Source organism: Sciurus vulgaris, assembly GCF_902686455.1.
Source record: "Sciurus vulgaris genome assembly, chromosome: 17".
In the NCBI taxonomy this organism is placed as follows: Eukaryota; Metazoa; Chordata; class Mammalia; order Rodentia; family Sciuridae; genus Sciurus; species Sciurus vulgaris.
In genome coordinates this window covers 61,495,768-61,507,942 of record NC_136478.1, presented here as the reverse complement: position 1 = coordinate 61,507,942, position 12,175 = coordinate 61,495,768, and the positions used below count along the sequence as shown (strand labels likewise).

The following is a 12,175-nucleotide window of genomic DNA, read 5'->3' as shown; positions in this document are numbered from 1 at the left end:
TTCAGCAGTAGGTTACCCCTAAATCTTATTGCACTGGTCCAGTCCTCTGATTTTGTGGGATTTTAATTTTTTTTTTTTTAATGTATGTGACAAAGGTCATGGGGACCTGGCACCATTGGCTAGCTTTTCTTCTGCTGTCAATGTTAACAATAAATGGTCTGAATCTAAAAATGGCTCTTTTATTTTTACCAGTTGAGTCTGTCACTTCTCTGCCAGGTATATGCACTTGACAATGAACAAAGTCTGTAATCTTTATTACTGTCTGCCCTGAGACTCCCTCTCCCCAACTTCTCCCAAGACAAGACACACAGGTCAGAGCAAACTCAAGTTTTATTTCTGCTCACAATCCCCCAAAGGATCACACACCCTCACCTAGATGCAGCCCCTCCCCCCAAACCTTCACAAAACACTGATTTTCTCCCAGAGCTAAAATGATCCCCCAGTCACCAACTATAGCCATCCCCCTTCTTTCCCGTTGGCCTGCAGATCCACCTGATCTGTGGACATGGCTCCCTCCTGGAACAGATCCCCAAGGACACTTGGCTTGCTTATTCACCTATATTACATGGGTCCCCTTATAAGCCCCACATAGAATTTCATTTGCAGAGTATCCCTGCTCTGTCTTGGGGGTCAGTCCACCCACCCAGGACCACCTGTAGGAAGCCACTGATTTGCAATTGAGAGACTAGGGCTCCTGGCTCTGAGCTCCCGGTTGGCTTTGGCTCCTCATTGTAGTGGAGGGTGTCAATGTTGACTAAGGGTGAACATTTCCATTGTTGGTGGGGTGGAAGGCATAAAATTCAGAATCAAGAGGAGACAACAGCAGAAGGGGGGCAGAATAAAGGTAGAGGCAGAGGGATGCAGGAGGACCCCTCCCTCCACCTCAGCCCCAGGACAAAAATGGACCTGAGCTGATAAGCAGCCCCTAGAACTCAAAGGCCTGGCCTCTAGCTGCTGCGGGTCCTCTGGCTGCGCGCCTTGTACACCTCAATGAGCAGGTCCTTGACGTACTGGATTTCCCGCTCCACAGACTCAGCCCTCTCCCGCAGCTCCCGGTTCCTCGCCTCCAGCCCCTGGCATTCGCCTTCCAGGGCCTCACCCTCTGCCCGCTTCCTCTGGCGGTACCTCAGAGCTGCTGACTTGTTCTGGTCTCTCTTCTTCTGCTTGCGGTCCCCTCGGGCAGTGGCAGGATTTGGATAGGGGGCTGAGCGAGAGGACGGAGGAGGAGGAGGAGGAGGAGGAGGAGGAGGAGGAGGAGGAGGAGAAGTCTGCTGCTGCTGTTGCTGCTGGGGTGGGACCAGGGGCACCAAGCCCACATCCCCCTGCCCAACCTCACTGCGACAGTAGATGGCCAACAAGTCGAGGGTATCCAGGGCAGGGGGCTGTGGGAGGTCAAAGGTGGGGAAGGAGAGGGGAAGGGAGGGTGCTGGTGGTGGTGGCGGTGGTGGGGAAGGTGGTGGGAAGAGTGGGGCTTCAAGGAAGAAGTCTTCCATCTGCTCCAGCTCCTTCTTGAGCAGGGAGGCCATGGCTTCCAAGTCAGGGGGAGGTGAGGAAGGTGGGGGGAGGGCGCCTGGGGGCAACGGGGTCTCCAGAGGGAGGAGGGCTGTAAAATCAACTCGCTCAGTCATCCAGTCAGAGAAGCCGTCACCTAGGGAGTGGAGGGGGGGACATAAAGTGCCCTGAGTTCCTGGTCCTCCACCCAATTAGGTGATCACTCATGTCTGTCTCAGGCTCACTTGTCTTATTCAACCAGTCAACCAACTAACAAGTCATCAAACTAGTCAACAAGTCACACAGGAAGGAAAGGAAACAATGAACCAGTCAACCAACTAACCAGTCAAACAGTCATCCAACCATCAAGGAATCAACCAACCAACCAATCAACCCATTAACTAATTAATCAGTTGACTAAACCAACAAATCAACCAAAGTAAAAATCAGTTAACCAACTAATGAACCATTGTCAATAAAATAGTCAACTAACCATTTTTTTAACCATCCAGCATCCTCTTCTCCTAAGGACCTGTATCTGCAGTTTCTCTGATTTATTCTCTATTTTTTTTAAATGAATAGTGGATGGTGACCACCAGGTTATTTATTTATTTTTAGTTATAGATGGACACAGTATCTTCATTTTATTTATTTATTTTTATGTGGTGCTGAGGATCGAACCCAGTGCCTCACATATACAAGGCAAGCACTCTACCACTAAACTAAAACCCCTGCCCTATTCTCTATTCTTAAAAGGCAAGTAAGAGGGCTAGGGATATAGCTCAGGCCCTGGGTTCAATCCCCAGCACCAAAAAAAAAAAAAAAAAAAAAAAAAAGGGCAAGATCACATCACACACAGAACCATTTTTTTGAAACTGGGTCTAGCCCAGGCTAGCCTTGAACTTCTGGGCTCCACAATCTTCCTGCCTCAGCCTCCCAAGAAGCTAGGACTACGAGCACATGCTACCCACATCTGGCTACTTATTAATTATTGAAGACCCACTATGTGTCAAGCATTTGGGATATAATAATAAATGTGTTAATTTTTGCATAATGGTCCCTGCATATGCTATTCCCTTCCCTGAAATGTTCTTTACTTTCATCTCCTGGCTCATTTCGTCTCATCCTTTAGGCCTCAGTCCCTACATGACCTACTTGGAGGCTTCCTGGCTACCTAAACTCTGAACCAGGTCCCTATGTCATTTTTAGCCCCACTGCTGCTTTCCACTTCTCCCAGTTCCTCATCATCTGTCTCTTGCCTGTCTCCCCACTACTCTGTGAGCTTGAAGGCACAAGGATTGTGTTACTCTTGATGCCAGCTGTATCTCCAGCACCTAAACAGTGCCTGGCACATTGCAGGCCTTCAATAAATACTTATCGAATGAACAAGGAATGAGGAATCCTTCCTTTCCCCCATCCCCCACCTCCCAGCATACCCCATCTCCAATCTCCATCTGTCCTTACCTGCCAGGGGTTCTCCCCCCCCTGGAAGCCCGCCCTCCAGGGCTCCCCCAAGGACCTCATAGGGGCCCAGGGGGGCAGGGGCCAGGGGGAGTTTCCCATAGTCTACGAGCCAGCCCAGCCCGCTAGCTGGGAGCAGGGCCCTGTCTAGCTCCAGCCCCAGGGTCGCCAGGAGTGACATGACTGTAGCACAGGCGCTGGACACTAATGGCAGTGGAGAATGCACCAATAGCTGTGAGGAGGCTTTGTAGGCTGCTCAGCTGGGCAAAGACAGGCACCAAGGCAAAAGTGGAGGACCTGCACATGAGACAAGAGGGGTTGGGTCACAGTCAGGCTCACCCACCAAAGTGATGGGAAAACCAAGCCAGACCCCAAGCCAATGGGGCTCCTCCCTCCCCGTTCCAAGCGAGGTTTGGAACCAAGTCTTGTCCTTTCTGAATTCTAAATCTGCCCTTTCTTTCCCCAAATTTCTTAGTCCCACCTACTCCCAAGGGAATTCTTTTCTTTAGAATCCCCAAGGCCCACCTCTTTCCCCAGTACAGAACCCCAATGGTTTCCCAGGAGAATTACCTTGAGCCCCTCCCACCCGCCTCATACTATTCCTCTCCATAAAAAAAAAAAAAAAAATTCAATCCCAGGGGAATTTTCTTCCAGCCATGCCCTTTCCTCTAAAATATTTCCATTAGGTCCAATTCCCTTCCTAGATGCCATCCCAAATCAGTTCCCAAGGTAATTCCCCTATGCCGCGTCCCTTCATCAATGCCATCCAACTCAAATGCCACTCTTCCCTTTCAACTTTAAGGCGACTTCGGCTGTCCCTACAAACCCCGCCCCTCATCACAAGGAGCTCCCCCATTGAGCCTCTACCCTACTACTTGTGGACCTAGTTCCACCCCCTTAATGACAGGTGATCCTACGCCCCGCCCTCTGTGCGGTCAATCTAAGCTAGTCCTCGCGCCAGCAGGTGCCCGCTTGAAACGAAGGGAGCTAAACTGTGATCCAGAGCCACGTGAGTCCCGGAGAGTGAAAGGGGCGGGCAGAAAACAGCAGCCCAACCCCCACCCTTCCGCGTGGTTCTCTCGCCGAACGTTAAGGCGCATGCTCCGTCCCATGAGCCGTCCATTGTTCTCGCACTTCTCAACTCTCCTGGGGATCAGTGCGCATGTGCAACCGTTTGTGGCCCGCCCCTCATAATACAGGGCTCTAGTGGGCTCGTGCGCATGAGCAACCGCTCGAGGACGAAATCGTTCGGGAGAAAAAAAAACAACTACCCTTGCTGAAGGCTAGTGCGCAGGCGCAGTAGCACGCGAGCCGACCTTAAACAGCAACTCCCTGAAAGAACTCACCCTCCCCCCACCACTCGGGCCAAGTGCGCATGCTCAGTCGCGCGCCCACGACCCGTCTTCCCTCTTCTGCGCCTGCGCGACCGTGATTCCCTGCTTCTGCCTCCCCACCCTCAGGCCCTGCCTGGAGCTCCGCGAGCTGCTAAAGGGCGGGAAAGGCAGTTGAGAGAGGCGCGAGCGGCTACTCACTCCATGGCTGCGGAAAGGAGAGGCGGCGGCTGCCTCGAGTGAAGAAAGACGGTGGAAGCGGAGAGCGTAGGCGCGGTAAGCGCGGAGAGGGGCTGGGGGCACAGATGGGTCGTGGCTACAGAGCCATGGCCGGGGCTACGCGGGCTGAGGCGGCGTCGCGGTAGCGTGAGGAGAGGCCGTGATCAGAGGACCGGGAATGAGGCAGCCTCGGGGACTAGGGACAAATATACTGGGGGCGGCGCAGCACGGCCCGCCCGGATCCTTCCGCGCCCCGCCCCTGCGCGGCCCCAACCGGGAGGCGACCCGGCCCCCTCTGCCGGATCCGCGAATCTGAACCCCAGCCCCCAACGGCCCTTGGGGTTCGCGGGTCTACCCGCTTTGGCCTGGGGGCGGTCGGGCCCCCTCCTTCCAGTCCTAAAGTTGCCACCTTTCAGTCCCGCTGGCTCGGGTCGAGTTCTCCGTTTGACTCCGAGGTCCTTTCCTCTTTGTGATTTTGGAGATCGGCCCCATCCTCCTCTCTCAGACTCGCATCAGTTCATTTCTAAAAAATGAAGATAAAAATCAACTTCTTGGAGGGCTTCTTTGTGGAAATCAAAGCCCTAAGCAGAGAGCTTGACTCCTCCGTTCTTGTTCAAGGTATTTTATTATTAATAAGAACTCTAGGGCCCAGTCTCACCCCCTTTTCCTCTTCTGTGAAGAGCCCCAGACATTTGACCATCCAACGCCATCCTGAAGTCATTCTCACACCTCCGAGGTTTCAGTTTCCAACCACCCCCATTCCACAAGACAGATGCTCAGCCCGTTCCTCCTCAGGGCTTCAGGCCCTGCTCACCTTTCCTCAGCTCTTGCCTGGCCATGCGGTTCATTCTTTTGTCCATTGCCCTGACTTTCCTTAAGTCCTTGACCTCAGCTGCCCCCACCCCCACCCCAGACACACTGGATAGGAATCAACTCCCAATCCTGCTGAAAATGGGAGACATAAGTTTCCTTTAAAGAGAGGGACCTTAGTAGCCATCCTTCATCCTTCTCCCCATGCACTGGGCCCTCCACCAGCCTGGGCGAGTGTAAGTCTTTCCTCTGTTGCAGAAACCCCTCCTTTTCCCACCATGCATTCATCCACATCAGAACATCGACCATAGAGTTCAGCCGCCTTCTGTACCAGTTAAAAAACTGAATCGAGATACAAAGAAGGTAGGGAGCCAGTGGTAGTGGTGCACACCTGTGATCCCAGTCATTCAAGAGACTTAAGGCAGGAGTATTGCAAGTTCAAGGCCAGCCTTAAAGACTTAAGAAGACCCTGTCTCAAAAAAGAACTGGGATGTAGCTTAGCAGTAAAGCACCCAGAGTTCATACCCCAGTACCAATGGTGGAGGACTCTGATCTTGACAGTTACAGGCAGGTTTCTTCACCCAACACTGCCCCTTCTCCTAGTTGTGCGCAGGATGTTTTTAGAATCTGATCACCTTCCCTTTAGAGCACTTTCTGCCCATTCTGCCAATTTTGAGTTCCTCTATATTCCCTTGGACCTCTAGGGGCTATATTGTAACCTAGGCAGTTTATAGTGTAGAAGTTAAGAAGATTGTGGAGCCAGGTTATTTGTGTTCAAACTGCACCACGCTTGCCAACTGTTATAACCATAGCAATTTCCCTTACCTCACTGTGCCTCAGTTTTCTCTGTAGTAAAAAGTGACATTCATAGTACTTAGGCTGTTCTAAGGATTAAGTGAGTGATTTAATCCACATTAAGCCTTTAGAATAGTACCTAGCATATGGTAGGTGCTGCATAAGGGGTTAATATTATCATTGAGGTGGAGATGTTCCGTCTTCACTGATAACTAGTATTTTAAAACTGACTGCTGGGCATTGTAGTACAAGCCTATAATTCCAGCTTACTCAGGGTGCTGAGGCAGGAGGATAGGATTGGGGATGTAGTTCAGTAGTAAAATGTTCCTGAATTTAATCCCCAGTACCAAAAAAGATAACTATGACTGGTCTTCCGTGTGTGTGTGTGTGTGTGTGTGTGTGTGTGTGTGTGTGTATTACTAAGGATTGTACCTAGGGCCTCACACATGCTAAGCAAGTGCTCTGCCTATCTCCCTAGACCTTTGCATTTTTGTTTTGAGAGAAGGTCTCACCGAATTGCCCACGCTGCCCTTAAACTTGTGATCCTCTTGCCTTGGCTGCCTGCCGCTAAGATTACAGGTGTGCATACCACCTTTCTCAGCTTGATCTTCCAGCATTTAAATAAGACTTGAGTACTGACTTCTACTTCTCAGTGTAGATGCTTGAAAACATAGCAGGTGGGATTAGGGTTAGGCTATTGGAACACCTCTGCTGGTAAGGAGGCTGTCTACCCCTGGCTATCCTAGAAGACTTTTCTAGATTATACTCGGAAACTAAGTGGGTTTTTTGGTGGTTGTATTTTGAAATATGGTCTCACCATGTTGCTCTGCTGGTCTGGAACTTGTAGGCCAAAGCCTACAAGCCTTCTGAGTAGCTAGCTGAGATTATGTGCATGGTCCTCTGCATCCAGGTTAAGTTTTTTTAGTTTTCTTTTTGTGGTGCTGGGGTTTGAACCTACGGTCTCAAGTATGCTAGACAAGCACTTTATCGCTGAACTACATCCCCAGCCCATAGGTTTTGTTTTGGTTTGGTGTGTGTGTGTGTGCGCACGCGCATGCATGCATGCGCGTACGCACACTTGAATATTTTTGGTTGTAGATTGACAAAATAAATTTTATTTATTTTTGTGGTTCTGAGGATCGAACCCATTGCCTCACACATGCTAGGCAAGCTAGGTAAGCACTCTGCCATTGAACTACACCAGAGTTGTTTTTTTGTTTTTTTTTTTTTAATGAACTTTTTAATTTTGGAATAATTTTAATTTTATAGAAAAGTTAAAAAGACATTGCAGAGAATTTCTGTATGTCTTCACCCAGTTTTCCCCCTTGTTAACATCCTGCATTACTAGGATACATTTGTCACAACCAAGGAAGCAACATTAATTAGCACATTACTGTTGACCAAGTGCCACTCTATTCTAATTTCACTAGTGGGTCCCTAATGCTTTTTTTTCTATTAACTGGGAAAACAAAGTGCAAAAAATAAAAAATAAACAAAAATGGAGAAAATAAAAAAAAAGTGTAGTGGTGCTTTTCTGTGATCCCAGCTACTCTGGAAGAGGAGTGCAAGTTCAAGGCCAGCCTCACCAATTTAGTGAGAGACTGTCTCAAAATAAAAAATAAAATAGGACTGAGGAAGTCATTCAGTGGTAGTGTGCTCCTGGGTTCAGTCTCCAGAACAAACAAAACAAACTAGAAATGTCCTTTCTCAGTAGGAGAGTCTTGTTACTGGCTGTGTGTGGTACATACTATCTGAGAAGGTAATGGTGCCAGGACTCTGGCTCCTCTGTTTCATCCTCTTGTGCCCTTTTCTTTCTAGCTAGTGAATCCCACCCAGTTCACCAGTTCACCTAAGCTATTTGATTTAGTTTTGCTGAATGGGTGCCAGTTCACACACCTAACTATCCAGGCCTTCCTAGCATGTTCTAGTTATGGTGGTGGGTTATCAGTGACTTGCTGCCACCCCAGTTCTTGGAACCCTGATCCCTTACCAATGCCCATGCCTGACCCAGGCCCATGGCCCCTCCAGATTCACAAAGTCCTCAAGGGTCCAGGTACCCAGCTCTTCTGCTCCTCATTTGGGGTTGGGAGTAAGGGTGGGGCTGCTGGGGACTCTTTTTCAGTGCGGAGGGGCCTAGCTTTGGGAGTGAGACGGCCGTTGCAGGCAGGTTGCATCAGCCCTGGCTCCTTGAAGGGGAGGGGGAGTAAAGGAATTCTCTGGGGGCCTGAGAGCACCTGGCAATAACTCCTGGGTAGCAGAGCCATAATAGCAAGGATCCAGCACAGCAAGGGAGCAGAGGTGCAGAGGGGGAGGGAGACCAGCCATCTGTGCAGGACCTTGATAACCTGAGACTTGATGCCAAAAAGGGACCTCATATCACAGGAGCCCCCAAATTGGCTTGCAGGAGACAAGACTGAGGCCCCAAAAGGTAAAGGGGGTTGTGCAGAATCACATTACTCCTTAGATAGAGCCCAGGTATCATGACACTGCACAGCTTCCGGGCCCCACGAGGCCTCCAAGCCTGGACCTTCACCTTAGATTTGCTGCTGCTCACAATTGCCAAATTCTATTGATCCCACCTTGCCCCTTGCCATCCCCTCTGCCCTCAAGGAAGCCCTCTTCACCTGCCCTATTGCATCAACCTCTCACTGGTTTCCTAATCAGGGTGGCAGGTTAGCATGATAAAAAAGACTCTTGAATTTTATGTCAGACGAATTAATGTTCTGGTCCAGAGCCCACAGCATTTAGTTCTAGTTTTAGGGGTACAGGCAAAGGCCTAGTGTGCCTAACCCTCAGCTGCCTTCTGCAGAGTGGGTGAGAACCAGCCTGCTGGGTTCACATCCCAAGCTCTGCTGCTTTTTGACCCTTAGAAAGTGTCATTATCTCTGATTGTTTTCTCACCCATAAAATAAGGCTGAAAAGATCCACCTCATAGGGTAGTGATGTGTATTAATGTATGTAAAATGCCTAAAACAGAGCTGGGTGTATGGGAGTTACCCTCTGAGCATTCGCTCTTTCTTGCTAAGGCTTCAGGTGCTGGAGGATTAAGGAAATGACATAGATAAAGCCTGGCTTTTACTGGGAGTTCAGGATCTATACAGGCTTCTTTCTTTTCCCATTCCCTTTACACTTTGTGCTTCTTTCAGAGCCATATCACAGAAAGATGTCACTGTACATGATTGATTCCTCGAGCACTTAGAGGGTATCACTAACTCACTCTTTCCTAGAATTGTTCCCTACAGCTCCTCGCCCTATGCAACCATCTCCATAGGTATCAGTACATTTCTAGTGAGTTGCACATGCACAGAGGCTAAAGAATTTGCTGTCCTGGTCCCTGATCAGTGCCAAGAAGGGTAACTCTGTCACACAAGCTGGGGGCAGGGATTGAAGGTGGGCATTCTGACAAACAAGGGCAGGAAGGCCAAGGCCAGTTTAGCTGGGGAAAGGACAGTGCAGGGGGCTGGGCAGGCAGAGCACAGGCTGCCACGTGTCCCAGTGGCTCAGAGTCCTCCAGAGCTCCTCCCTTGCCCTAAGGCTACCTCAACCCCCTCTTCAGAAGTAGTCTCAGCACTCAGAGCCTGGTTAGGTCCCATGCTCCTGACCTGCTTTGGAATCCTAAATGTTACCATCTTCTGTGACAGGTTGCCACAAATTCAGTGACTCAGAACAATACATTTACTCCCTAACAATGCTGGAGGACAGAACTGTGTTCTCTCTGGAGGCTCTAAGAGAATCTGCTCTAGCCCTTATCAGCTTCTAGAGGCTACCTCGTTCTTTGGCTTGTGACTTCTTCACACCACTCTAGCCTCTGCTCTCATCATCATACCTCCTAGTTCCTCTTCATCTTCTTGCTCTTACTCTAATGAAGATTCTGTGATTGCATTTAGAGCTCGCCCAGATGATCCATGATACTGTCCCCATTGAAGATTCTTAATAATGTATGCACAGGACCATTTACTTTAGAAGGTAATGTTCACGGGGTTCGGGGTAGGACACAGACAACTTTGAGCAGCCATTATTCAGCCTACCACATCCTTCCTCTCACAGTCTCAGTTTCCTCATCTAACAGGTAAAGGATAGGCCAGGCCTGGGGTGCCTCCTCTCTTGCATTCCCACAGAGATTGGAAATAGGAAAAGAATGGGGCAGACTGAGAACAGTTGACAACCTAATGTTCTGGAGCCCAGAATGCCATCACTTATCATTGTGTGTGGCTGCACTCCTCTGTGCTGCAGTCACCTGATCAGGAAAATGCGGACAATGGTAGAACTCCCTCAGAGGTCAGTAATCAGGGTCAGAGTTAACACATGGAAAGGTCTAGACCAATGTCTGGCTTAGAAAGTATGAGGTGCCCCAAGACAGGGCTATCATTGACCCAGAGGCAAGGGTGGGCCCCCAAAGCACCGGGACCACTTGGAAGGCACAGATACTGCTTGGAGACAACTTATTATACTAGGCAGCAGCTCCAACCTGACAGTACAGAGCTGCTGATTTTATAAGAGGAGTTGGAAATCAAGATTTTTTTTTTTTTTTTTTTTTTCTGTGAAATCCAATGTTAGCAAGTACTTCAGAGAGGAAAAAAAAAAAAAAAACTTGAAGACTCCCAACAAATCATGATTGTGTCTAGGGCTCTTATGACTTTCATGTTCAGTCATTTCCCTTTCCCAAGTCTTTAATCCTCTCTGACCATAGCAGAGGGCATGAGGAGCTAAGTGCTTATTATAGAGTCACAGAGAAGTGGGATCATGCCCCTCTCTGCTGGATTGAATAGGAACAGGGTCTCATTCAGATTTGGGCCAACCCTTTGTAAAGTTTGGCAGTACAGCACTTGGGCGTAGGTACTTGCTAGGAGGAGAGGGTTATTACCCTATCTCTTCCTCATCAATCCTCCATGCCCCAGTCAAAGGCCACCAGGAACACATCTCTCATTGCAGGGAGAGATCCACAGAGACCCTGGGGGATGAGCATCTCAGGGAGTGTTGGGAAGGGCTTTGTCAGGTGATTCGGCAGGTTCAGGAAAGTGGGCTTTGCTCTGGGTTGGGTGCTTGCACTGGTGGAGACTGAGGAGGACTACTGGAACCAGTACCATGGTTTTTTAGGAAGCACAGATCAGCTCTGAGCCAGGGGTGAGTGACCATTTTTATAGTTTGGAAAACTTTCATGTTTTTGTCTGTGATAAGATGTGATTCCAAGAGTGGTCTTTTCTCAGTGTTCCACAGTCACAGTGGTCTTGCCTGATACTAGCATCCAGCAGGAGAGCACCAGGGCCTAGTCATTCCGACTGCTTCTGTTTCTCACAGCAAATATGTGCATCTTGCCAAGATGGAAAGGGGGATGAGAGAGCTAGCAGGACTGAGTGGCAGCACCCCTCCTTTGGCAGGCCATGATGCCTGGTTTCCACAGGGGCACCTGGGCATAGGAAAAGTATCTGGGCCTGGACCCAGCCAACTCTCCTGGGCTGGGCAGTCTTAGTGGAAGCTGAAGGGAGAAAGAGGAAGAGGAGGAAACTACAATGTGAAGACTCACAGAACCCCTGGCTCCTTGCTGTTCCTCAGCAATATTGTGAACACTATCTGTGGAGAAGGTTGAGAGTCATGGCCATTAGAGTACCAAGCCTTAGTTCTGCTAGATCAAGTCCTTTGCTGTTTTTCTGACCTTCCTCCCTGCCCCTGCCATGGAGCAGGAACTGCAGAAACAGCAGGTGAGAGGCACGAGCAGCTGATGCCCCTCTTCTTGCCTTACCTCTGTGCCATGAGGCAGATAAGATGAACTGGATTCAAGAGTGAAACCTAGGGCTGAAGAGATAGCTCAGTTGGTAGAGTGCTTGCCTTGCAAGCACAAGGCCCTGGGTTCAATCCCCAGCACTGCAAAAAAAAAAAAAAAAAAAAAAAAGTGAAACCTAAACTGGTCTGGAAGATCATGGAGATGACTGACCTAAGGTGTCATCACAGATGTGGCATGGGGTGGTGGTGGTAGGGAATGAAAATATGTCACATTGGAAAGGCAGGAGGGGCTCAGTAATGGTGGAAGCTCAGCTATGGAGCCAGACCTAGGTTAGAGCTGTAACTAA

At 49.4% G+C, this 12,175-nt stretch overlaps 2 protein-coding genes across 5 annotated transcripts in view; one reads left to right on the top strand and one right to left on the bottom strand.

Annotated features, from left to right (window-relative positions):
- Positions 1–312: 312 nt before the first annotated feature.
- On the bottom strand, positions 313–4,618 carry ATF5 (activating transcription factor 5). The gene is made up of 3 exons (XM_079119512.1): positions 4,485–4,618; positions 2,956–3,249; positions 313–1,648 (listed from the first exon to the last, which is right to left on the bottom strand). Exons 2-3 carry the CDS (start codon positions 3,131–3,133, stop codon positions 948–950), a joined length of 879 nt encoding a protein of 292 aa, XP_078975638.1. The 5' UTR covers positions 3,134–3,249; positions 4,485–4,618; the 3' UTR covers positions 313–947.
- The window catches only part of IL4I1 (interleukin 4 induced 1), a 36,381-nt gene continuing 28,627 nt past the window's right edge, over positions 4,422–12,175 (top strand). For all 4 annotated transcript variants that reach the window (XM_079119468.1, XM_079119466.1, XM_079119465.1 and 1 more), the window contains exon 1: positions 4,422–4,559. The gene's annotated coding sequence lies outside the window, so the exon portion shown is untranslated. The remainder of the gene's footprint in view (positions 4,560–12,175) is intronic.

Excerpts from the sequence above, each read along its gene's own strand:
- ATF5 (XM_079119512.1), bottom strand. The coding sequence starts at position 3,133 with ATGTCACTCCTGGCGACCCTGGGGCTGGAGCTAGACAGGGCCCTGCTC. Across the intron at positions 1,649-2,955 it reads GGGGGGAGAACCCCTGGCAG|GTGACGGCTTCTCTGACTGG; the intron begins GTAAGGACAGAT and ends TCCACTCCCTAG.